Source organism: Pelophylax lessonae (assembly GCF_965119305.1).
Source record: "Pelophylax lessonae genome assembly, chromosome: 10".
Lineage (NCBI taxonomy): Eukaryota > Metazoa > Chordata > Amphibia > Anura > Ranidae > Pelophylax > Pelophylax lessonae.
The window spans coordinates 180,926,292-180,951,644 of NC_138777.1; the positions used below are offsets into that span (position 1 = coordinate 180,926,292).

The 25,353-nt window shown below is 42.3% G+C and overlaps 1 protein-coding gene across 1 annotated transcript in view; it reads right to left on the reverse strand.

Moving 5' to 3' along the window:
* Positions 1 to 25,353, reverse strand: part of LOC309565818 (5-hydroxytryptamine receptor 3A-like) — a gene marked incomplete at its 3' end in the record, with an annotated part of 77,247 nt that overhangs the window by 27,287 nt on the left and 24,607 nt on the right. Inside the window, exon 3 of the mRNA XM_082270824.1 lies at positions 469 to 513. Within this exon, the coding sequence (XP_082126950.1) occupies positions 469 to 513 (45 nt within the window). The remainder of the gene's footprint in view (positions 1 to 468; positions 514 to 25,353) is intronic.

Here is a 25,353-nt window from a genome sequence, read left to right on the forward strand (position 1 = left end):
AAAATAATAGGAGGAAGGGTAAAATTTTTTCTTTTACTGATTGCAACTACATTTCGCCCTGTAGCTGCTTTCAAAGGTAACAATGTTAAGACAGTTATTTAAAAAGTAATTTACTGAGGCAGGTGAAAGTTTTTTGCCTTGGGGCCCGTTGCTTGCTGTGCTCAGCTAGTAAATATGCCCCCGGTAATGCATCTAATTTAAGTAGGTGTTCACTATTTTTTCCTGGTGAGTCATCACAGTTTAGGCCCTCAAATTCTGAGTAGCGCAAAGGGGAATTCTCATAATTTTGTACATGCGGAACAGGACAAAACAACCTGTTCATCTCAGTTTTGGAAAGGCAGGTTTTGTACTATGAAGTGGAATGTCATCAGTATATCCTTTTATCTCCTTTTTCACAATTGTCACATCATTCCTTTAGGTTGTTTTCCTATTCATTGTAAGGTACTTCAAAAGATACAAATGTCTTACCATTTCAAAGTCCATCAGCGTTGTAATTATCTGTAACTTTTCATCCTGTACAAAAAAATTGTAGACTGTTTTTTAACATTATGGAAGAAACAAAGGGCACACATTTGAGAAAATATTTAAATTATATAATTTGGACTTGCATTCCTCAACACACTTTTGAACAGGCTTGTACCTGCAAATTAAACTTACTTGAAACCCCCTATTATTGTAGTTGCAAAGGACTAGTAAGAAAAGACTGTCATGCTACTAGGGTGTCAATAAATTAGATAAAGTGCTGCACTCCTTTCTTTATCAAATAGAGTATATCTAAAAGTATACGTTTCCAAAAATAATCAAACAAGTAATAGTAGTGGTAGCTAGGGATGGCCTTGCTTGTTCGCAAATTCGCAAAAAGTCGGACTTTTGCTGATGTTCGCGAATATGTCCGCGCCGCCATTTTCTTTTTCATTCAGAAGAACTTTGACCCATGACACAGTCAGATGGAACGGGACAGCCAATTAAAACATTTCAGCACATGGACATGCCCCCTGCCCTATAAATAGACCTGAGCTGTCGGCCATTTCACATTTCGCTTTTTGCCAGTGTAGGGAGGGGGCTGCTGGTCTCATGAGGGAAAGATTGCCAGACACAAATAGCTCTGTGAAGATCCACAAAAGTCCTTTTCAGGGTTGGTATTTCGGTATAGGTCTACTAGTATCTTCTCAGGTTAGGGGCAGGTATCCAGTCGGTGCTTTAGGGGCAGTTAGAGATCGGAAGCAGTCACACACAAATCGCTCTGTTAATGTCCACAAAAGTCCTTTTCAGGGCTGGTATTTCGGAAAGGTCCAGTCTCTGATCAGTATAGGGACAGGTGTCCAGTCTGTGCTTTAGGGGCAGTTAGAAATCGATATCTGCAGTGACACAAATTGCTCTGTTAATGTCCACAAAAGTCATTTAAAGGGCTGCAATGTCGGTATAGGTCTATTACAGTCTCTTCAGTATAGGGTCAGGTATCCAGTCTGTGCTTTAGGGGCAGTTAGAGATTGGCATCTGCAGTGACACAAATCGCTCTGTTAATGTCCACAAAAGTAATTTAAAGGGCTGCAATGTTGGTATAGGTCTATTACAGTCTCTTAACCTCCCTAGCGGTATGATTCTGTCAGGAATTCTGTTCCAAAAGCGGTACAATTCTTTCCATGGAAATTTGGCGTTATGTATTAAAGGCCTACAATTCTTAGTAATTACTGACTTAAAACTTACCAAAACAAGACTCTAGTAGACATCCCAGATGTAATGAATTTGAAACACAAACACATGAATTATAATCCAATCAATAATAGAATTTTATTCAAGAAGGCAAGGAAAAATAATGAAATTTGTCAAAGAAATTCAATACACATCCTGAGTGTGAAAAAGTTTGAAGCAGGGCACTAGACAAAGTTCGACATTGCAATCTGGGCAATAGTACCTTGTTTCCTTTTCGGACTTTTCTTCCATTGCCATCCTTTTTAGAACAGCAGACGACGCACATCCTGGTAGGTGCCAACTTTTTTGGGGTGGGCGGTACAAAGTCCACAAAATGACGGCCTGTCAGGCGCTCTGAATTGCCAACATCAACAGCACGTTGTCCGGGTCTGTTTGCAGATACTGATGATGGTGTCGGGTGGTTGATGAAAATCTGCTCAGCCGCCTTCCAGATAAAGTCCGAATGAGGGGTATGGCAGTGTTGGCTTTGTAAAGAATATAGGCGTTCCAGAGGCACTGTTCAAGGAGATGCCTAAAAATCTTTTTGTAATACTTTTTTTGTTGCTTCCGCATCGCCGGGTAAAAGGTCATTGCCTGATCGGCTCGATCGACACCTCCCATTGTGTGATTGTAGTCGATCACGACTTGCGGCTTCTGCATATCTATTCCATGTTTTGTGCGGACCATGGCAGTGGTGGTGTTGTGCACGGTGCTCATGAGACACACGTCCTTTTTGTCTCGCCACCGCATGCCATCATTTTACCCTTTTGAAAGGCAACCATCTCTCCTTTTTTTAGCTTTTTCTTGCTAAACATGGATGGCATGTCCCGCCGGTTTGGCCTAACAGTGCCATACCCATCTGTTTTGTTTCGGAGCAAAACTTCAAATAGTTCCGGAGAGGTATAAAAGTTATCTGTTGTAACGCAATATCCCTGGTTCAAAAGGGGGTCCAGCAGTGAAAGGACAGAGGATGTGGCCATCCCATAGCCGCTGTACTTGGGATCGAACTTTGTACCTTTCCCGGTATAAATTACAGCATTCCATATATATCCTGTGGACGACTCACAGAGCATGTAAGATTTGATCCCGAACCGCGCTCTTTTCGATGCAATATATTGGATCCAGCTCAGGCGTCCCTTGTAGGCCATGAGACTTTCGTCCACACAAACATCCCTGTCTGGCACATAGGTCTGCTGGAAGTTTTTGACGATCGTTTGGTACACCTCCCAGATTTTCTTGAGTTTGGGCGCAGGATGCGTGGCCTCCTCAAACTCCTCGTTGTTTGCAAAATGCTAATTTTTCATAATCAGAGAAAATCGGTACTCGGACATCACTGTGCCAAAAAATGGAGTGGCCAGCATTTTATTCGTGGTCCAATACCATTTTTGGAGTGGTTTTCCCCCCACCCCCTGAAGAATGATGAGTCCTAGAAACTTCCAGATGTCCTCGCTACTGACTGGTTCCCATTTTCTGGAACGGGAAAATTTGGCGCGCAGCGTAGCGGACTGCTGCTCCTGGTAACGATTGGTTTCAGCGACTATCTTTAGAATTACCTCCTCCGTTAGGAATAACTTGAGGTACACCAGGGGGTTGTCTCTCTCCACGTCAACCTTCATCCCCGGAGAACCAGTGAAAGGGAATCTCGGGGGCGCTGCCTGGTCCGCGTCGCTGTCTAAAGGGCACCAAGTGTGCACATCACCTAGGTCAGGTGCGGGATCATCGGCGTCACTTTACTTTCGGGATCAGAGTCAGATCACAGATCTCCGCATGACTCACTGTCGCTCTGTTCTGCCAGCAGCTCCGTGTCGCTGCCGCTGTCGCAGTCGCTCAGCTCATCCAAAAGCGCATATGCGGGACAGCGCTTTTTTTTTTATTCACGCAAAGGACAATGGCAAGGGAGCACTGAGAGGGCACTGTGTCTTTTACCACTTTTTACCAAAGTGTTACAGTGTAATGCTCTCAGATTACACTGTATCACCTCCCTTTTATATGTTTGTGTTTGGTGTTACTTTGATTTTTACTCCCAGTTCCGCTCCCATGCAGCATTGCTGCTGCAGGGAATGGAACCAGGAAGTCCTCCTACCGACAGACGAGCGGCGGAGATCTCACTGGCGGTCACAGCAATGAGAGCTCATCGCTGGATCGCCAGGATAAGGTAAGAGAAGCTCCGCTGCGCTCTCTGCACTGTTTGCACGCTCTGCCCATTGACCCCGAGCGTGACTCGGGGATACCGCTAATAGCAGAAAATTCCTACCCCGAGTCACGCTCGGGGATACCGCTAGCGAGGTTAAGTATAGGGACAGGTATCCAGTCTGTGCTTTAGGGGCAGTTAGAGATCAGCATCTGACACAAATCGCTCTGTTAATGTCCACAAAAGTCATTTAAAGGGCTGCAATGTCGGTATAGGTCTATTACAGTCTCTTCCGTATAGGGTCAGGTATCCAGTCTGTGCTTTAGGGGCATTTAGAGATCGGCATCTGCAGTGACACAAATCGCTCTGTTAATGTCCACAAAAGTCATTTAAAGGGCTGCAATTTTTATGGTATGGCTGTGCAGTGCACTAAAAAGGGGGGGGGGGAACTAGGGTAATCCACATTATAATATACTTTGTAGAAAGCATATTATAGTGGATTAGTAGTATTATTGTGCACTGTGCAGCATTGTGACAGGTGTGGTAACTGAGCGTTGCTGCAGCAATACTACAAACAGTGCCAATTTTTTGAACAACTGGTGTGATAAACCAGTGGCCCCCCGATACCACATATTGAAGTGGGGTGTTATTTAACAGTATTCTTTTCTAAGAGTGTATTTTAGTCCTGCAAAAATGTGGCCTCTCTTGCTGTGTTGACTGTGCTACACACAGTGACAACAGTTACTGGCCAATTATTGGTAGAACTGTTGTAATAAACCAGTGGCCCCCCAATACCACATATTGAAGTGGGGTGTTATCTGAGTATACTTTTACAAGTGTATTTGTGTCCTGCAACAATATTGCCTCTCTTGCTGAGGTAAGTCTGATACACACAGTGCCAAACTCCCTGGCCATTTTTTTCAAGAACTGGTGTGATAGACCAGTGCCCCCCCCCCCCCAATACCACATATTGAAGTGGGGTGTTAACTGAGAATACTTTTACAAGTGTATTTGTGTCCTGCAACAATATTGCCTCTTTTGCTAAGTTAAGTCTGATACACAGTGCCAAACTCCCTAGCCAATTTTTTCAACAACTGGTGTGATAGACCAGTGGCCCCCCAATACCACATATTGTAGTGGGTGTTAGTTAAAAGTATTCTTTTCTAAGAGTGTATTTTAGTCCTGCAAAAATTTGGCCTCTCTTGCTGTGTTGACTGTGCTACACACAGTGACAACAGTTACCGGCCAAATATTTGTAGAGCTGTTGTAATAAACCAGTGGCCCCCCAATACCACATATTGAAGTGGGGTGTTATCTGAGTATACTTTTACAAGTGTATTTGTGTCCTGCGACAATATTGCCTCTTTTACTGAGTTAAGTCTGATACACACAGTGCCAAACTCCCTGGCCAATTTTTTCAAGAACTGGTGTGATAGACCAGTGGCCACATATTGAAGTGGGGTGTTATCTGAGTATACTTTTACAAATGTATTTGTGTGCTGCAACAATATTGCCTCTTTTGCTGAGTTAAGTCTGATACACACAGTGCCAAACTCCCTGGCCAATTTTTTCAACAACTGGTGTGATAGACCAGTGGCCCCCCCAATACCACATATTGAAGTGGGGTGTTATTTAACAGTATTCTTTTCTAAGAGTGTATTTTAGTCCTGTAAAAATTTGGCCTCTTTTGCTGTGTTGACTGTGCTACACACAGTGACAACAGTTACTGGCCAATTATTTGTAGAACTGGTGTGATAAACCTGTGGCCCCCCAATACCACAGATTGAAGCGGAGTGTTATCTACCTTTTTCCAGATATACTGCGAGTCTCTGGAGACTTTTGTCACAGGGTAATTAAAAACATAAGAGGCAGACACGTACGCAGATGTGGTAGGGGTAGGGCAGGAGCAGTAGGCCGGAGCCAAACTGTGATGCTTCAAAAGCCGCATGCAATTATGTCAAAGGACGCACCAGACTTGGTTGAGTGGCTCACTCAGCTTTCTCTTCTGCACCCTCCTCATCCTCTCTATCTGCACCCTCTTCACTCTCTGCTGTGTGCACCCCCAAAGACACCGCCACATACCCTCCGCTTGAGTCATTGGAATTATTTTCTGATCCATCACAAGACATTTGCGATGCGCAGCCATTGTTGGAATTGGATCAGGAAGAGGAGGTAGCAACAGCCGCCACTCAGCAGTCTGACGACAGTACCCAGATCAGCCCAAGAAGGTTGGTCCCCACTGTTGCTGATTACTCCGAGATCTTGAATGTTAGTGGTGGGGAAGGTGACGTGGATGATGACGAGTCTATGGACGTCACGTGGGTGGCCACAAGAAAGGAAGAGGAAGGGAGTTCAGAGATAGAGACGGACCGGCAGATAGGGAGGAAAGGCAGACAGAACTTGCATTGCACAAGAGGTAGAAAGCAGACTGCAAATGTATCAGGAGCGAGCCATCAACCATGTACAATCACATCTGGAGCTTCCAGGACGCTGGCACATGGCTCAGCAGTGTGGGCTTTTTTTAATGTGTCTGTTGCTGACAACAGTGTTGCCATCTGCAGCCTTTGCAGTCAACGCATAAGTCGCGGTAAGCCCAACACTTACCTAGGGACGATTGCCTTAAGAAGGTACCTGAACTCCCATCACCGAGACCAGTGGGAGCAACACTGTCAGAACCCACAAAGCCACACTCCAGGCTCTCACCATACAGCCCCTTCTCCTTCTCCTTCTTCTCTCTCCTCACATTTGCTCTCCACTCCACCTTCCATGATGCCGTCGTCACGTTGTTCTGGAAAAAGGCAGGCTTCTGTGGTCCAAATGTTGGAGTGGAAAAAAATTATGATGCTGGATAACCCTCTTGCCCAAAGTTTGACTTTTTTGAAGTTTTGGCTTGTCGGAACTGATAGCCCGCCAACTACTGCCATATCAACTGGTGGACTCGGAGGCCTTTCGGAAATGTTTGGCCATTGGAACACCACAATGGAAGGTCCCAGACAGGAAATATTTCTCGCAGAAGGGCATTCCAGAGCTGTATGGCCATGTTCAGCGGCAAGTGAATATATCTCTGGCACACAGTGTTGGTGCCAAGATACATCTGACCACAGACACATGGTCTAGCAAACACGGGCAGGGAAAGTATATCACTTTTACTGCCCACTGGGTGAACCTTCTAGACGGCCGTCAAGCATGTAACCTGTGGCACTCGTGTAGATTTAGTTGTACCGCCACGGATTGCAAGCAGGCCTGCCTCTTCTACTTCTCCTCCTCCTCCATCCTCCCTATCCTCCTCGGCTGACTCCTCCTCTTCTGCTGCTACCGTCTCTTCCACTGCGCCGCCCAAGATCCCCAGAACCTATTCCACATGCCAGGTGAAACGTTGCCATGCTGTGCTGCGTCTGTTGTGCCTGGAAGCCAAGAGCCACACTGGTCCTGCACTCCTTTCAGCTTTGCGTTCGCAGGCAGATCAGTGGCTGACACGCTGAATTTGACAGTTGGTAACGTGGTGTGTGACAACGGTGCCAATCTGCTGAGCGCGCTGAAACAGGGCAAAATAACACATGTGCCATGCATGGCACACGTCCTGAACTTGGTGGTGCAGTGATTCGTTGGCAAATACCCTGGGGTCCAGGACGTCTTGCGGCAGGCCAGGAAAATCTCGGCCCATTTCCGAAGATCTTACACAGACATGGCTCGCCTTGCTGAGATTCAACGGCGACACAACCTGCCCGTCAGGCGTCTTATTTGTGACTGCCCGACGCGATGGAACTCAACATTGCATTTGCTTGATAGGCTGCTCGAGCAGAAACATGCAGTTAACGACTACCTGTTCGAACTCTGCGGCAGGACAGGTTCTGGGGAGCTTGGGTTTTTTTCACCTCGCCGGTGGCTGCTCAATAGGGGGCGCATGCAGACTTCTGCGGCCATTCGATGAGATCACCAAACTGGTCAGTCGTGGCAGGGCGCCATAAGTGACATCATACCTTACGCCTTCTTTCTGGAGCGTGCATTGTGTCGTGTCATTGATCAAGCCGTCCAGGAGCAGGAAGATGAGGAAGTCGCAATGTTGGATGAATTCCCAGTGGGTGCTACTCCATCTGAGACAAATCAACAGCAGGAGTCTGAAGAGGAGTCAGAGGAGGATGGTGCTGGGGGGGATGAGGAGGAGCAAGAAGAGCATGCTTTAAACCTTTCTGGGATCCCTGGTGTTATCCACGGATGGGGGGAGGGGAACGAGGATGACATTATCCTGGATGATTTAGTGTGAATGGGGGCCTTCATGCTCCAGTGTTTTAAGGGGGACCCCCGTATAAAATGCATAAAGGCCAAGGAACAGTACTGGGTGGCAACGTACTTAGACCCCCGTTACAAACACAAACTGGCGGAAATGTTACCACAATGACAGAGGGCGGTCAGAATGCAGGGCTTCCAGGCCTTGCTGCGTGAAATGCTGCATTCTGCTTTTCCGTGCGCTGGCAGAGGAATTTCCAGTCACAGAGAGACAGTTGCGGGTAGCAATCCAACAGCGCCTGCAAGAAGAGGGCGGTTTGAAGATGTCTTGGTCACTTCAGATATGAGATCCTTCTTTCAGCCGAACCATCGACAGCTGTACTCCGGATCCAGCATCAGGGAATGCCTAGACTGACAGGTGTCCGACTACATCGGGTTAACGGCCGTTGTGGACGCTCTGAGGAGTGATCAACCCCTGGATTACTGGGTGGGCAGGCTTGACCTCTGGCCAGAGCTTGCACAATTTGCAATGGAAATGTTGGCTTGCCCCCCATCCAGTGTAGACTACCTCACATTTATAAAAATGAATGAGGCATGGATCTCTGAGGAATTCAACACATGTGACCAGTAGACCATGTTACATTGAAATTCCTCATGCCAGGCACAAATATCTGCTAGACCGCCATCCACCCACAGCAATTCCTGGTCCTTGGCTTCGCTACATACAGTGGCATAAAAGGCATTTCATGTCCATTGAATGGCAAATTTTTGGGACCTTTCAGGGCCGACAATTATTTTTTCTGTGAATGGCTAATGTACCTCCAGCCACCAAATACTATGTTCTTACCTGTCAGGTAAACCCATGTGAGCTAATTTTTGGAGCCTATACAGGCCGACACTTACTTCTGTATCCTGTGAATGCCTAATGTACCTCCAGCCATCAAATACACTACGTTCTTTGCTGTCAGTTAAACCCATGTGAGCTAATTTTTGGAGCCTATACAGGCCGACACTTACTTCTGTACACTGTGAATGCCTAATGTACCTTCAGCTACAGAATACAACGTTCCTAGCTGTCAGGTAAACCCATGTGGGCTAATTTTTGGGGCCTTTTATGGCCAACACTTACTTCTGTATCCTGTGAATGCCTTATGTACCTCTAGCCATCAAATACTACATTCTTAGCTGTCAGTTAAACCCATGTGGGCTAATTTTTGGGGCCTATACAGGCCGACACTTACTTCTGTATCCTGTGAATGCCTAATGTACCTTCAGCCACAGAATACTAGGTTCTTAGCTGTCAGGTAAACCCATGTGGGCTAATTTTTGGGGCCTGGAATGGCCAACACTTACTTCTGTATCATGTGTGAATGCCTAATGTACCTCTAGCCATCAAATACTACGTTCTTTGCTGTCAATTAAACCCATGCGAGCCAATGTTTGGGGCCTATACAGGCCGACACTTACTTTTGTATCCTGTGAATGCCTAATGTACCTCTAGCCATGAAATACACTACGTTCTTTGCTGTCAGTTAAACCCATGTGAGCTAATTTTTGGAGCCTATACAGGCCGACACTTACTTCTGTATCCTGTGTGAATGCCTAATATACCTCTAGCCTTTAAATATTACGTTATTTGCTGTCAGTTAAACCCATGTGGGCTAATTTTTGGGGCCTATACAGGCCGACACTTACTTCTGTATACTGTGAAGGCCTAATGTACCTTCAGCCACAGAATACTACGTTCTTAGCTGTCAGGTAAACCCATGTGAGCTAATTTTTGGGGCCTATACAGGCTGACACTTACTTCTGTATCCTGTGAATGCCTAATGTACCTCTAGCCATCAAATACACTACGTTCCTTGATGTCAGTTAAACCCATGTGAGCTAATTTTTGGAGCCTATACAGGCCGACACTTACTTCTGTATCCTGTGTGAATGCCTAATGTACCTCTAGCCATCAAATACTACGTTCTTAGCTGTCAGTTAAACCCATGTGGGCTATTTTTTTGGGCCTATACAGGCCGACACTTACTTCTGTATCCTGTGAATGCCTAATGTACCTCTAGCTATCAAATACACTACATTCTTTGCTGTCAGTTAAACCCATGTGAGCTACTTTTTGGAGCCTATACAGACCGACACTTACTTCTGTATCCTGTGAATGCCTAATGTACCGTCAGCCACAGAATACTACGTTCTTAGCTGTCAGGTAAACCCATGTGGGCTAATTTTTGGGGCCTGGAATGGCCGACACTTACTTCTGTTACCTGTGAATGGCTAATGTACCCTCAGCCACAGAATACTACGTTCTTAGCTGTCAGGTAAACGCATGTGGGCTAATTTTTGGGGCCTGGAATGGCCGACACTTACTTCTTTATCCTGTGAATACCTAATTTTTCAGACTGGAAATGAAAAACAATGGGTCTGTAAAGGTTCCGCCAAAGTGTGGAATGGATGCGGACCCATTTTACAAATGTGTGAATGAACCCTATATGTATTAGACATGTATTTACCGGCTGCTGTCAGTTCTCAGTTATGCACCACCCCATTCCCGTCATTCCTCGGGAAAGAGAAGAAAAGCGTTGACAAATAATGGGTGTATTCAAGGCTCACCTTATCCCCCCTGTGTACAGCTCCCCCTCCCCAATCCACAGCTGACCTTCTCTCCCCCTATTCTTAGCTCAACTCCCCTCCACAGATCACCTTCTCTACTCTCATCCACAGCTCACCCTCTCCCCCCCATCCACAGCTCACCTCCCCGTCCACAAGTTAGCTTCTCTACTCTCGTCCACAGCTCACCCTCTCCCCCTGTTCACAGCTCACCTCCCGACCACAGGTCACCTTCTCTACTCTCATCAACAGCTCACCCTCTCCCCCCTCTCCCCCAGGTAACCTTTTCTTCTCTTGTCCACAGTTCACCCCCCCCCCCCCCCCACACCGCTCAACCTTTCCCCCCTCCAATGCTCTCCCGGCACCCACAGGTTACCTTCTCTTCTCTCGTCCACAGTTCACCCCCTCCTCCCACAGCTCACCATCTCACCCTCCACATTCCACAACAGCCCCCTCCTCCCCCCCATTCAAAACTTTACTTTTGACCTCTGTCAACATGTCATCAATGCACACCCCCTCTCTCAAACCACAAACCACACCTCCAGTCCACAATCACTTCTGCACCCCCATCCACAGCTGATCCCCCCCCCCCATATTTCACTTCTGCACCCCTATCTACAGCTCACCCTAATCCATAGCTCTAAACTTCTACAACCCCTCATATTTTACCTTTTTTCTCCTTAGCCTACTGTGCAGTCTCCTCCGTGCAGCTCCGCGTGTCAGATCAGAGTAGCACAGAACCGAGGAGGAGTTTTAGCAAGCTTCGCTTGGCTCCGTGCTACACTGATCTGACAGGCATCAGGTGGAGCTAGCTGCCTCTGGAATTCCCCATTCCCCCATTAATGCCAACAGTTGTTGCACCTGGACACAGTCCCAGGGCATACATCAATCACATGTAGGGCACATGGCCTGGATGCTGGCGCTAGCATACAGAAGTCGATGGAGGAAGTGAATGGTATAGAAAACTTCCTCCACCGACTTCTGTGTAACGTGACAGACTGCGGAGAAGAGAGCTGCCAGATGTGCCGGATGGCGTTCCGCCACGTTTTGGCAAAAGAAAGGCCCTGCAGGTAATGCAGTGTTTCTGCAAATGGGGAGCATTTAAAAAACATAACCTGTATGTAGTGCAAGGTCAGCTTAAATAAAACCAAGCTCTGATCCTGAACCAACCAACCAACAGTTGTTTTGTACCAAAGCTTGGCTATTGGCTTAATTTCCATGTTCTGCACAAGAGCCACTCCACATTGCAAGTAACTTGAGGATGCCCAAAGCAAAGAATTGCAGTCACTTAGATCAATATATAAATAGAGCAGGAAATGTGCACATGGGCAGGGCAGTACACTGAACCATACATAAATTCCCCAACATGCTCTCCAGATAGTTAACTACTTCCCACCGAAGGGTAAAACAAATGTTACCGTCTAAGCACAATTTTGTAACTTTGACATGTGTTAGTAAAACTGTATATATCATCACAACTACTTTGCGCATCCAGTTGTTTTTTGTTTTTTTCGGAATGAATTGGGCCTTAATTTTGTGTTAAATGGCAATGGATATCTCCTGATTTTTTTAATACAAAAGGAAAACTGTCCCAAAATTGTAAAAAAAATCATATTTTTTTAAATTTAGCTGTAAATTTCTTGTTACTACCATAACCTACCACCAAAGTACAACCCAAAATAAATTTGCCTGCTCCTGACGATCATGTATGTACCGGTAATACAGCCCAGAAACAATAGTGGGCATTTTGCTTTTTTTTTTTTTATCCTACCTAAAACACACTGACACAGACACTAACTGACACTGATACTAATTTAAAAATTGCTTTTGTAAGAAAAATCCTGCCCAAAATATAATGATCATGACCTTTATCCCTAACCTTTACTTTTAGCTGTTACTTGACCCAAACACCAACCCTTGGCACTGATCTAGATCAAAAATTGATCTAGCTATTCTTTATTTATTTTATTTTTTATCATTATTAGTTTTTTTTTTTTTTTTACACACAGTTGCTTTTTTTTTTTTCTCTTACACGCAGTTGTTTTTTTTTTCTCTCTCTCTCTCTGCAAGGAGAGAGAGACTTACAATGTATCTCTCCTCTCCATTCACAGAGAGAGAAACACAGGGGTGGGCTTCACAGTGACTGATCACTGTGATAGCCAATCTTAAGGTTTCTAAGGTGACCCGTAACCCGGGAGTTCTGGGTACCGATCGTTAGAACAGGACCCAGGGCTCCCGCTGAGATGTAGATGCAGCCCCACAGAAAAAACTCCAGTCCAGTGGGGCCACATATATGCATACTGTTGGCATGAAGGGGTTAAAGTGGTCTTAAACCTCAGACATGAAAAATGAACAAAGCATATCCTTCTATAGTGCATATTTGTATCAGTTAAGAGCATTAAGGAGTTGATTTACTAAAACTGGAGAGTGCAAAATCTGGTGAAGCTCTGCATATAAACCAATCAGCTTCCAGGTTTTTTTGTCAAAGCCTAATTAAGCAAGCTTAAGTTAGGAGTTGATTGGCTACCATACACAGATGCACCAGATTATGGGATCACCAGGTTTAGTAAATGAACCCCCTAGTGTCATTTCTGCCTGCTGCTTTATTTCTTTGCTATCAGCTTGAATCCCTTCTGACATGTTTTCCTGATACCAAGAGAATAAAAGGGGGCAGGAGAGGGAAAGGGGGAGGGGTGCATGAAGGGGGTGGGTGCAGCCCTTCCCTCCAATCAGCTCTCAGAGCTATCCTTAATGAGCTCTGCAGAGTGTACCTTCAGCTCTCTCCCTCCTTTTCTCTAACGGCTCAGACAAACTTTATACATTTTGTTTAAATGGCTGTAGAGAAGCGAAAACTACAGATAAACAGATACAACTTTCTGTATGTAGAAGGATTTCCTTCATCTCTGTATCACCTGAGGCCAGTCACTTCACTTGGTTTAAGAGTTTACAATTACTTGAACACAAATGTTAACACAGAATGTAACATCTAGACACATTTGCAAAATTTGGTCACTCATTGTAAACTATCTGAGCTCTCAGCCTGGAACATGTATACAATATATCTTATATATTATATATATATATATATATATATATATATATATATATATATATATATATATATATATATATATATATATATAAAATTAATCAATAAAATTGTATTAGCAAATGTGCAGGATTCAGCAAAAATTACTGTTTTTACCCTAAAATGTTGAAACTGTTTAAACAGGTATTTTTGGGCTGACTAGCTTAATCATCTGTTGTGGAATATTTGTATTGTTCATCTTGGGGGTACCCAACTTGCTATAAGACTTTACTTTGACCTAGAGTCCAATAGCTGTCATTTGAGGACATTGATCGCCTTACATTTTTCATTTACATAATGTACATTTGTTAAATGAATAGTTACACTCTCTGCTCAGAGCGCTTATTACAAAATGTCAACATTCTCTAAATAGCAGACATATCTGGTTTCTCTAGATTTGTCTAAGAGTGTCTCTAACCCTACCAATTTCAATTGTTACTGATGATCTACTCAATGACCTGCAGAAAGACAAGCTGGGCCTCCACTTAGTAGCCATCATTATTTCTTCATATGCACAACCTTAAAAATGAAAAAACAATTTACCAAGCCTGTTTAAATTCACTTAGTGTTGAGTGACTATCTCTGATGGAAGTCTTTTATAAACCCCAACTACTACTTTGGTAAACTAATACTTCCTAAAGCTAAGAAAACTTTCATTCTGCTAGCTTGAGGTCATGTCCTGGTGTTCTTTGTCTCTTACTGCCCTTTTGAACCTTATTCACACCCTTATTGTGTTTAACCACCTTCCAGTCCAGGCCAATGCTGAAATTTGTCTCAAAAATTTGCATCTTTTTTGCTACAAAATATCTTAGAGCTCACAGACATTATATATTTTTTAAGCAGAGGCCCTGTGGAATAAAATGGCTGCTATTGAAATTTTGATGTAGTTTATCAAATGCAAATTTTTCGGAAAAATACACTTGACTAAATATTGGTACATACAAACACATTATAATACCCAATATTTTGGTAAAAAAATAAAAACAGATGTTACCCTGAATAAATAGATACCCAGCATGTAATGCTTTAAAATTGCACACACCCGTGGAATAGAGACAAACTGCGGTACATTAAAATTAACCATAGGCAGTGTTTACAGGGTACCAGTTTGGAGTTACACAGGAGGTGTGGTGATAAAATGATAGCTCTCCCTCTTACGTTCATGGCAATCCCTCACATATGTGGTGTGATTACCGTTTACAAATGAGTGCGGGACCTACATGTGTGTTTACATATATCCATGGGCACGAGGAGTAGGGGGTGCTTTAATGTTTTTATTTTATTTATTTTTTACACTGTAACTTTTTTTTTCTTTTTTTTTTTAACTTTATTGCTATCACAGCATGGGCCATGACATGTCCTCTTTATGGAGAGATCTGGGGTTTGCTAGACCCCAGATAACCCATTTGCCCTTTAAAGCATCTGATCCAACCAAGATCAGTTTGATCAGATGCTTTCCAAGCCATTAACAACTTGAAAACAAACCGGAAGTGACAAACCAGAAGTGAAAAAATCATCAGTTCTACTTTCTGATGTCACAGAGAGGAAGGAACAACAATGTTGTTCTTACTCTGTCTAGGGAATCTGATGTGACAGGTGTCATAGGCATCGGGCAGGTCGGCAGTTGCCCAGATATCACCACTCCCATCCAAGGACATACAGGTATATCCTAAAGATGGGAAGTGGTTAAAGATTTAAATGTTTTAGTCATGTCCCCCTTTCTCTTCTTTCCTCAATTCTGTACATATGTGTGCTGATTTACTGAAGGAGTAAGAATCTTCACACAATAAATAGTAAAAATATTTACTTAAATCGTAACTCCACTTTTGTTGAGAAAAAAACATCCCCCCCTTGGTGATCTCTGTACATTGCAAAAAATTTAACAATCTTTGTTGGAGATTCCTACCTTTTGTTATTCCGAAGTAATCCCTGTGTGTTTCTCTGTGCCCATGTGGGAAAGTTAATCTAATGGGAGTGGTTTCAAAATTATCAATCAGCTGTGCACCTGTAGGGCAATAACAAGGAAAGCTGCTGGACCTGAATCCCTTTAGACATGATTTCCTCTTGGGAGTAGCTCACCAAAAATTATGTTTTGTTGCAAGGGATGTCGGAAATCTGACTTGTATCTTAGGGCAGAATTCTGGGAAAATCAGGGAGCCAATCACGCAAGCAGGAAATTATGTTTCTGGGGGGCATTCTGTAAACATTCTGTGCATATTGCATTGCATTTTCAGAAAATAACAGCTGCTGCAGATTGAAAAGGAAAGGTCATTTTTAATAACATACAATTACAATATGACTTGTATCGCAATTGTATATGCAATATTATTTTTTCTTTATTTGCTATTTTTTTTCCCCCCATGAAAGTGTAGTTACCCTTTAAATTATCTGGTCATATGAAAAGCAAATTCTTGCTCACTTTGAATATCCAATCCAGAAAAAAGTAAACAGCAATTTGCTCTTCAAGTGATTGACGAATTTAAGTGAATATTTTCACAATTGTGTAAAGATTCTCAATTCCTTTAGTAAATCAACCTCACCACGTTTCTCCAATTTCTCCTGATGGTTTATCCCTTAACCTCCCTGGCGGTATGATTCTTTTGGATTTTAGGTGCTGAAAGCGGTACCATTATTTTGCATGTAATTCTTGTGAATGAGCAGCCCAAACCAACTGTATACATTTATTATATATATTACATATATATATATATATATATATATGTATGTATACATATATTATGTATACATATATTATATATATATACGTATATATATATATATATATATATATATATATATATATATATAATGTATACAGTTGGTTTGGGCTGCTCATTCACAAGAATTACGTATATATATATACACACACATATATATATATATATATATATATATATATATATATATATATATATATGTATATGTATATACGTGTATATATATATATATATATATATATATATATATATATATTTATATGTATATATATATATATATATACATATATTTACATAAAAAGGTACAGTAAAACTGCAGGAAAGGGCACTGGGGGGCAATGTAATGTGATTTTATTTAATTTGGAACGGTATCAGTGTGTTTGGTGCATTTTACATTTGAATTTGCCGCCGGTTCCACCCCCCGGCGGACGTCACGTCGCCAGAGACGGAAGACGGGGCTCGCAGACGATCGGGAGAGAGCTCCGCCGCCGCATACCGCTCGCAGTCTTCGCTGGATCCCGGAGAAAAGGTAAGTAAAACCTCTTCCAGCATCCAGTGATCTTCTTAGCGCTACCCCGAGTGTGACTCGGGGTTATCGCTTTTGGCTCTAAAATCTTACCCCGAGTCACACTCGGGAATACCGCTAGGAAGGTTAAGTCTTGCACTGTTTTTTTTTCCCATCTCTGTATGCTTTCTGTCTTATCAATATCTTTTTGTAAAAAGTTTCCAGAACTGGACACAGTTCCAATTTATGTTCCTGGGAAGATAGTAGTGGCACTCAGAGTGCGGTAAGGAAGGTAAATGTTTTAAAATGTAAGTATTCAGAATCAGAAGAAAGAAAAATTATAAACGGTGGTATTTAAGAAAAATAGATGATAATAAATTATATAAATGTCCTGGAAATGGAAGTGTCCTTTAAGGACCATTTTAGTCCATTTTGATTACTATACATGTGCACTACTAAAAATGTGTTTTGTTTCATTTTTGTTTCATTTGTTTTCTTTTAGTTTATTGGATTGTTCATATGATCGGCATTTCTTACTTCGGATCATTCGTAACTTCGGATGCATTCTTATTTGTTCCATTCATTTAGATGCAGCATTCATTACTTTGGAAAAGTTGTAACTTCGGATGCAATCCTAATAATTTATCTCTCACTCTCTGTGTCACAAAAATTCACAAATCCAACAAAACAGTGCCACCGGCCCACCACAACCTGTCTGGACTTTGGATGGAATGCAGTCTGACACAGAAACATTAGCTCATTGGCCAGAGAAAACACATTATCACTGCCCATCCAAAAATCAAATTATTCCGAATATATCCAAAAGAACTACGAATGCATTCATCAATTATTTCTTTATATTCAGCGATAATGAATAGTTGGAAAGAACAAAAAATATGATAAACTAAATTATACGAATGTAATTGATGAGTTAAACTCGCAGATGTAAAAACGTTTTTTGTTCTTTTAGTTTTTTGTATTTTCAGATTTTTGTATTTTCCGATTTTCGTTCTTTCGGATTCTCATTCTTTCGGGTTTTCGTTTTTTCTGACAATTCATTTTTGTACGTATTCGTCAAAAGAGTCTTTCTTTTATTCGGATGCTCACAATTAAATGAATATGCCAAATTTCCCCTGAAAACAAATTTGTAATGAAACTAATTGCACATGTCTGATGATTACACTTCTGGTGTAAGCAGCCAGCTGTCAGAGTAGAAGGGACTCTGGAAAGATAGTCAAACTAGAGACACAGCAGCACTTTTCTGAGTGTAGTAGAAGATTAGAAATCCTGGTTTATTAAATAAAATAAATCAACTCACAGTCACAGTGTAAATATTCACATATCACATGTGGGGGTCTCTCTGCTACGGATCGCTCTAAACTGCTACACTGGTGGTTTCCAGGGTTCCAAGTCTGTGTGGGGATGGCAAAGCCATCAGCTGTGAGGTCACTGAAGGAAAAGCAGGAGGACCGGCTGGCTGGCGGTTGTTCCGAGCATGCATGCTCCTTCCTCAGGCTGTGATGTGACCATGTCTGATATGGGCTATATATATATATATATATATATATATATATATGTATATATATATATATATATATATATATATATATATTTATATAAGCATGGCCTACATTTCCCAGCATGCTAACGCATCTGGGTTAATACCTTTATTGAGAAACAATATTATGCATTACCTTGCAGAGAACAGGAATGCTGAGTATATATAAAAAAGTTTTGGAAAACAATCAAATGTAATAATGTAATATATAAATCTCAGGTCAATGGTATCTAACTGGAAAACATTATTATGCATTATCTAAAAAAAAAAAAACTTAAAAAACATTATCTTGTAAACAACATTAATGCTGTCCATATATGAAAACGTGAAAATAATCAACTATAATATATACAAATCCCGCAGCATGGTTATATTTACTTACAGAAGATGATCAGTTTCATAATTAGACTTTAAGGGTCCTGTCAAAAGCAAATAATAAAATATTGGAAAAATGAAAACATTTTTTTTTAAACTGAACAATGTTTATACAATTTTTATATGAACAAGTTAGTGGTACTGGCCATACTAGGGGGTTAAATGACAATGAACGAGTAGCCATATTAAAGACAATCATGAACATTACAAAATAATATGTAGGTAGGAATTCTCCATTTTAATCACAATAAATTGGAATCTGAGGGGCCTAAAAAATGCCACCTCAGAATGGGAAACACATCTACTCCCAAGAGGGGGGTAGTTTAGGTATCTATATAAATTGGACTATAAGGATGATGTCAACTGACTTGCAGGATTGGGGGGGAGTAGGTGAAGGATTGCTAGGGGGAACAAAGGGTTTCCTATTGTAGGTGAGTGGCCACCATTAGAGGCAGTCAACAATTATAACAACAGGTCTGTCCAAAAGATGGTTTATTATGATTTTGCTGTAGTCAAATAGATCCAAAGAAAAGTAAAAGAACAGTAAAAAAGTTACAGTGGAAAATTATAGAATGGAATGGACCTCAAGGTCTTTATTCAAACCGCCTGGAGCCATAGTGTCCAAGGTGTAAATCCAATCAGTTTCTCTTTCGCAGAGATGCCGAGTGTGCTCAGCTCTCGGGAAACTTTTGGATATACTTTCTATAACCCAGAACAGAAGTCAGCAGTTGATTTATGGTGAAACTCCAGAAAGTGTTTTGGGACACTAAGTTTGTCTACACCTTCCTCCACGGACTGCCCATGTTCCCTGAACCTCTTTCTGAGAGTTCTGATGTTTAGGCCTACATACAATAGTCCACACAGGCAGGAGAGGCAATATATAACGGACTCAGATGAACAATTGTAAAAGTTATCAAGTTTTTTGTTTAGTGAAAAATAGTTTCTGACCATGCTGCACATGTTTGCAAGTAAGACATTTTAGTTTATGACATTGGAACATCCCCTTGATAGGGTCCTAGGATTAAACACAGGTGTGCATTTTTTGGCACACTAATTGCAAAAAGATTGGGACCACATATCGGAATTTTGTTCCCAAAAAAGCATTTACATCATTATCCAACAAAGGGAGAGGAAATACCATACATTGTTGGATAAGGCAAAATTCCCGATAGACATTGTATTACATGTATTACACATAATACAACCAATTTACTGCTTAAATAATTTAATATTTTTAAAAAGAATACTAAAAGAGAGGCAGAAAATCTTGTTAAAACCAGATTAAATAAAATAATAAAATAAGGAGAGATTTAGATGATTACCATGTTTCTCTGAAAATAGGGTCATAAATTAATTTTGGCTACAAAAAACAGACTAGGGCTTATTTTCCGGGGATGTCTTATTTATTTATATAATGAACAATAATCTACATTTATTCAAATACAGTTATGTCATCATGACGATCTTAAAGTGGTTGTAACCCTAAAAAAAAAAAAATACCCTGATCCTTTAAACCAGGGGTGGGGAACCTACGGCCCGCGGGCCGTATGCGGCCCCCGAAGCCATCTGATCCGGCCCTGCCATTGGGCTGCCTCCGGAGGGGAAGGCGAGGGGGAGCGCCTCCTGATTACACACAGAGCGGGTTCCTCTGCTTACCCGGCGCGGCCGCTATCATACAAAGTCACGCCTCCTACCTATGATAGACAGCACAGTGGTGACGTCTATCATAGGAGTCGGTCCAGGAGGCGTGACTTCGTATGAGAGTGCCCGCGCCGGGTAAACAGAGGAACCCACTCTGTGTGTAATCAGGAGGCACTCTAATCTCCATGCGCTCTGCATTGATGGGGGGCACTAATCACTCTGCATTGATGGGGGGCGCTAATCACTCTGCATTGATGGGGGGCACAAATCATTCTGCATTGATGGGGGCGCTAATCACTCTGCATTGATGGGGGGCACTAATCACTCTGCATTGATGGGGGGCACTAATCACTCTGCATTGATTGGGGGCACTAATCACTCTGCATTGATGGGGGCGCTAATCACTCTGCATTGATGGGGGGCACTAGTCATTCTGCATTGATGGGAGCACTCATCACTCTGCATTGATGGGGGCACTCATCACTCTGCATTGATGGGGGCACTAATCATTCTGCATTGATGGGGGCACTAATCATTCTGCATTGATGGGGGCACTCATCACTCTGCATTGATGGGGGCACTCATCACTCTGCATTGATAGGGGCACTAATAACTCTGCATTGAAGGGGGCACTAATGCATTAAGGGGAGCAAACCTGGAAAACCAGTTGCCAGGAGAAACATCATCAATACCAGCTAACATCACACACCTCACCAAAGAGATGCAGTTGCAGCCATCACATTAAGGGTGAGTTAATTAAATGTTTGAACAAATATAACAGGCACATTTTTAAGTTGATAATTTTGTACGGCCCCCGAATGATTTTAAAAATACCCAAATGGCCCTCGACAGAAAAAAGGTTACCCACCCCTGCTTTAAACCATGATAGACAGCACAGTTTGTGCTGTGTCATTTACCCTTCTGTAAGTTCTAAAAAACCTAGAATAAAACAATAAAATGTTTTTAAAAAGTTCCTGTATCCCCTGTCTTCTTACCCCCTCTCCCCTTGTCAGCTCAGGAGTCAGCATTATGACATTCTGTAATCCCAAAAATTAACCTTGGTTAACGCATTGTAAAAATTATGTAATCTGTTTTGTAAAAGGATTATATAATGTGCAGTGTGTCTCTTTTTGTATCTTTATTGTGGAAAATACCTTATTTACAGTGCTGCTGGGTGCTCACATGACCCGCCGGAGCTCTTCCCAGCTCCAAGCACTGCAAAGAGAGGAGCCTCTGACATCAGCTGGGAGGAGAGAAGAAGATCCCCGGTGGGTCACGTGAGCGTCCAGCAATGCTGTAAATAACATATTTCAACAATAAAGTTACCAAAGCAGACACACTGCACATTATATAATCTTTTTACAAAACAGAGAACATGTTTTTACAACGACTTTAACTAGGGCTTATTTTCAGGGTGGGGCTTATGTTGCAGCCATCCCCAAAAATAAAGCTAGATCTTAATTTCGGGGTGGGGCTTATTTTTGGAGAAACAAGGTATAATTACCAGAGAGTGATCAATTGGGATAACACCACTGCTTTTACAGTACCAATACCCCTCATGTTATATCATCCTACTGCAAAACTCACAGACTCCATTAATCAACCTGCAGATCTATCCAACCAACCAAGTACAGACAGGGACCTCGGGCCTACACATGGGCCAAGGGTCACTGTTGCAATATCTGAGAATACTCCCTCTGTTCTGCCAAAACATAGGGACCCGCCATACCACTCTACTTCCAAACTTCAGAGGATCAGAAATAGAAAAACGAAAATGTGATACACCTAATAATCAGACAGCATTACAGGATCCCAACCAGCCTGTAGGTACATCTAACAATCAGATAGCACCACAAGATCCAAATCAGCCTGTAACTAGCCCCATAGCACCCACCAGGCCTCCTATACCTCATCCAGAACCGGCCCCCACCCTGATATGATGTATTAAAAACATATCCCACCATTACCATCTACATCTGAGTGTGGCAGAATTACCCATGTTGCCACCTCTAAGCAAGATGTAGCTCTCCCCATCCATAACCTGGTAGATCTAACAGTATCTTTTTTAGGGGCTCCCCCCTGCCTGTCTAAAAGAGAAAAACTAGTAGATGAGGCAGAAGCACAAACTATAAAGATCTTCAATCTTTCATCAGATACATTATCTCCAGTACATTGACTCAGTAGAGAACTTCATTTTGCTTCATCCGCACGTCTCAATCCCTTCACATTCTTTGTCGATCTCAAGTTTATTAGGAGCTTAACAGTCAAACCATATTACAATATACAAGCAGTCGAAGACAGTTTGACTACATATAGCACCATCAACAATACTTTAGAAGAATTCCTGGATCCTGGCCTCATTGATACTATGTGTCTAGCTCATTAGGAAGATCTTTATACTGATCCTGATGAGAATGAATATAATATGATGCTGCTGTTAACACAATACCCCCCCACGCACACACACTTCCCCCTCAGTACAGCATGCCACGTTTCATCCGAAGTCCATTTTAATCCAACACACATCAAAGGGCCTTACATCTAGACTAGAGCTTCTATCAAGTAGTTTACTGAGATTTACAAAGGATGTGTAGTTCCGTATTGGTCACTCAACCAACCTGTTCTTATCTTACAGTTCAGGAACAACAGGCACTTAACCACTTATCTACCAAATTATTAGATCAGCTGACAGGGGCAGGGGCGCTGTTTTACAAGATAGAGTGGTATTTCATGAAGCCCATAGATTACTATCAGACTTTAAGAACAACTCCATCAGGACCCACTCCCACAATTTTGTGCAGAAGCACACAATTGGTCAATAATGCAATTAGGGAAGATATCATTACTAAAACAGAAGACTCTTTTCTTCAAACTGACAGTTACAGAACACAATACTTCTATCACCTACCCAAAATCCACAAGAGTTTGGAGAAACCCCCCCCCCCCCATTCTATACTAGCATTTACTTACAGATCCAGGGCACAGCCATAGGGGGCCAATTTTACCCCCAGCTACGTGGACCTGACCATGGGAGCATTAGTCTGTTTGGAACAACAAGCCCTATTTCAAGAATATTGTCTATTATAGACGATACATAGATGACATCGTAATATTCTAGGATGGCCCTAGGTCGCTTATAGAATCCTTCATTGTACACTGTAATTCCAACGATCTTGGTCCATTATTCACCCATGTCTGTGTTTCAAGTAGTGTAGCTTTCTTAGATTTAGAATTGTGCAATAAAGATGTAGCTATCTATCTATCTCCACAGAGGTGGATGGCCAACATTCCAAAAAGTAAATTTTGCAGACTTCAACATAATTGTACACGGATGAAGACTATGCCCTACAAGGCAATCTTCGAAAGTAAAAATTTGATGAAAAAGGATACCCCCTGACACTGGTTCAGGAGTCCTTCACAACCTATTTACCCATTTCCAGGCCGCTCCATGTACATGCACTGCTGCAGGACGGCATGAAATCACGTACCTGTTAGTCATTGATATTTTGAGGGTCTGATGCGTGCATGTGTGCCACTGGTGACTCGCTCCCGCTGTGATTGGACACAGCAGGAGACAATCAGCGGGCAGATCACCGTTCTGTTAGAGGGGAAGACAGAGATCTTGTGTTTCTGCTAAGCAGAAACATGGATCTCTGTCTTCCCCCAGCCAAAGCACCCGCACACAGTTAGCAAGCCCTCCCAGGGAACACATTTAACCCTTTCATTGCCCCTGATGTTAACCCCTTCCCTGCTAATGTCAATAGTACTATATAAGTGTCACTTCTCCCCAAAAAAGTGTCAAAAGCATCTGCCACAATGTCGCAGTCCAGCTATAAGTCGCTGATCATCGCCATTACTAGTAAAAAAATAAATATAAATTCCATAAAAATATCCCATAGATTTTAGATGCTATAACTTTTGCACAAACCAATCAATATGTGCGTATTGGGAATTTTTTCCCAAAAACATGTAGCAGAATACATATTAGTCTAAACTGATAAAGAAATTATTTTTTTTTATTGGATGTTTCATAGCAGAAGGTAAAAAATATATATATATATATATACATATTTTTCAAAATTGAAAAAAAAAAAAAAATCGCAGAGGTGATCAAATACAACCAAAACAAAGCTCTATTTGTTGGAAAACAGGACATCAATTTTATTTCGTTACTTCACACGATTGCGCAATTGTCACTTAAAGTTATACAGTGGTGTATCGTAAAAAATGGCCTAGTCATGAAGGGGGGTAAACCTTCCAGAACTGAAGTGGTTTAATGGCCAAAGTACAAACCATGCTAGAACCAATACCAATAAAAAAATCGCACCCCTTAAGATTCACGACCCATATTGAGGGCATGTGGCCTGGTATGGTTCGCGGGGGGGGGGGGCTCACACGTTCCTTACCCCCTTTCCTGACCTGCCTGGCTGCATGCTCAAATAAGGGTCTGGTATGGATTTCGGGGGGGACCTCACACCATTTTTTTTTACATTTTGCCGTGGTTTCCCTTTAAAAAAAATTGCACCCCTTAAGATTCCTGACCAATGTTGAGGGCAAGGGGCCTGGTATGGCTCGTTCCTTACCACCTTTCCTGGCCTGCCTAGCTGCATGCTCGGATAAGGGTCTGGTTGGAAATGAAGGGGGACCCCACGTTGTTTTTTTTCTGAATTGCCAGCATTCTTTTGTCTACATTTCAGCTCTCAGCGGGGAAGCCCGCTGACAGCTGATGAGTCATCAGTTGTTAAAGATGTGGAGGCTGGCTTCCCCTGGCCCGCTCCTTAACACCCAGATATTCTTAAGACAGGA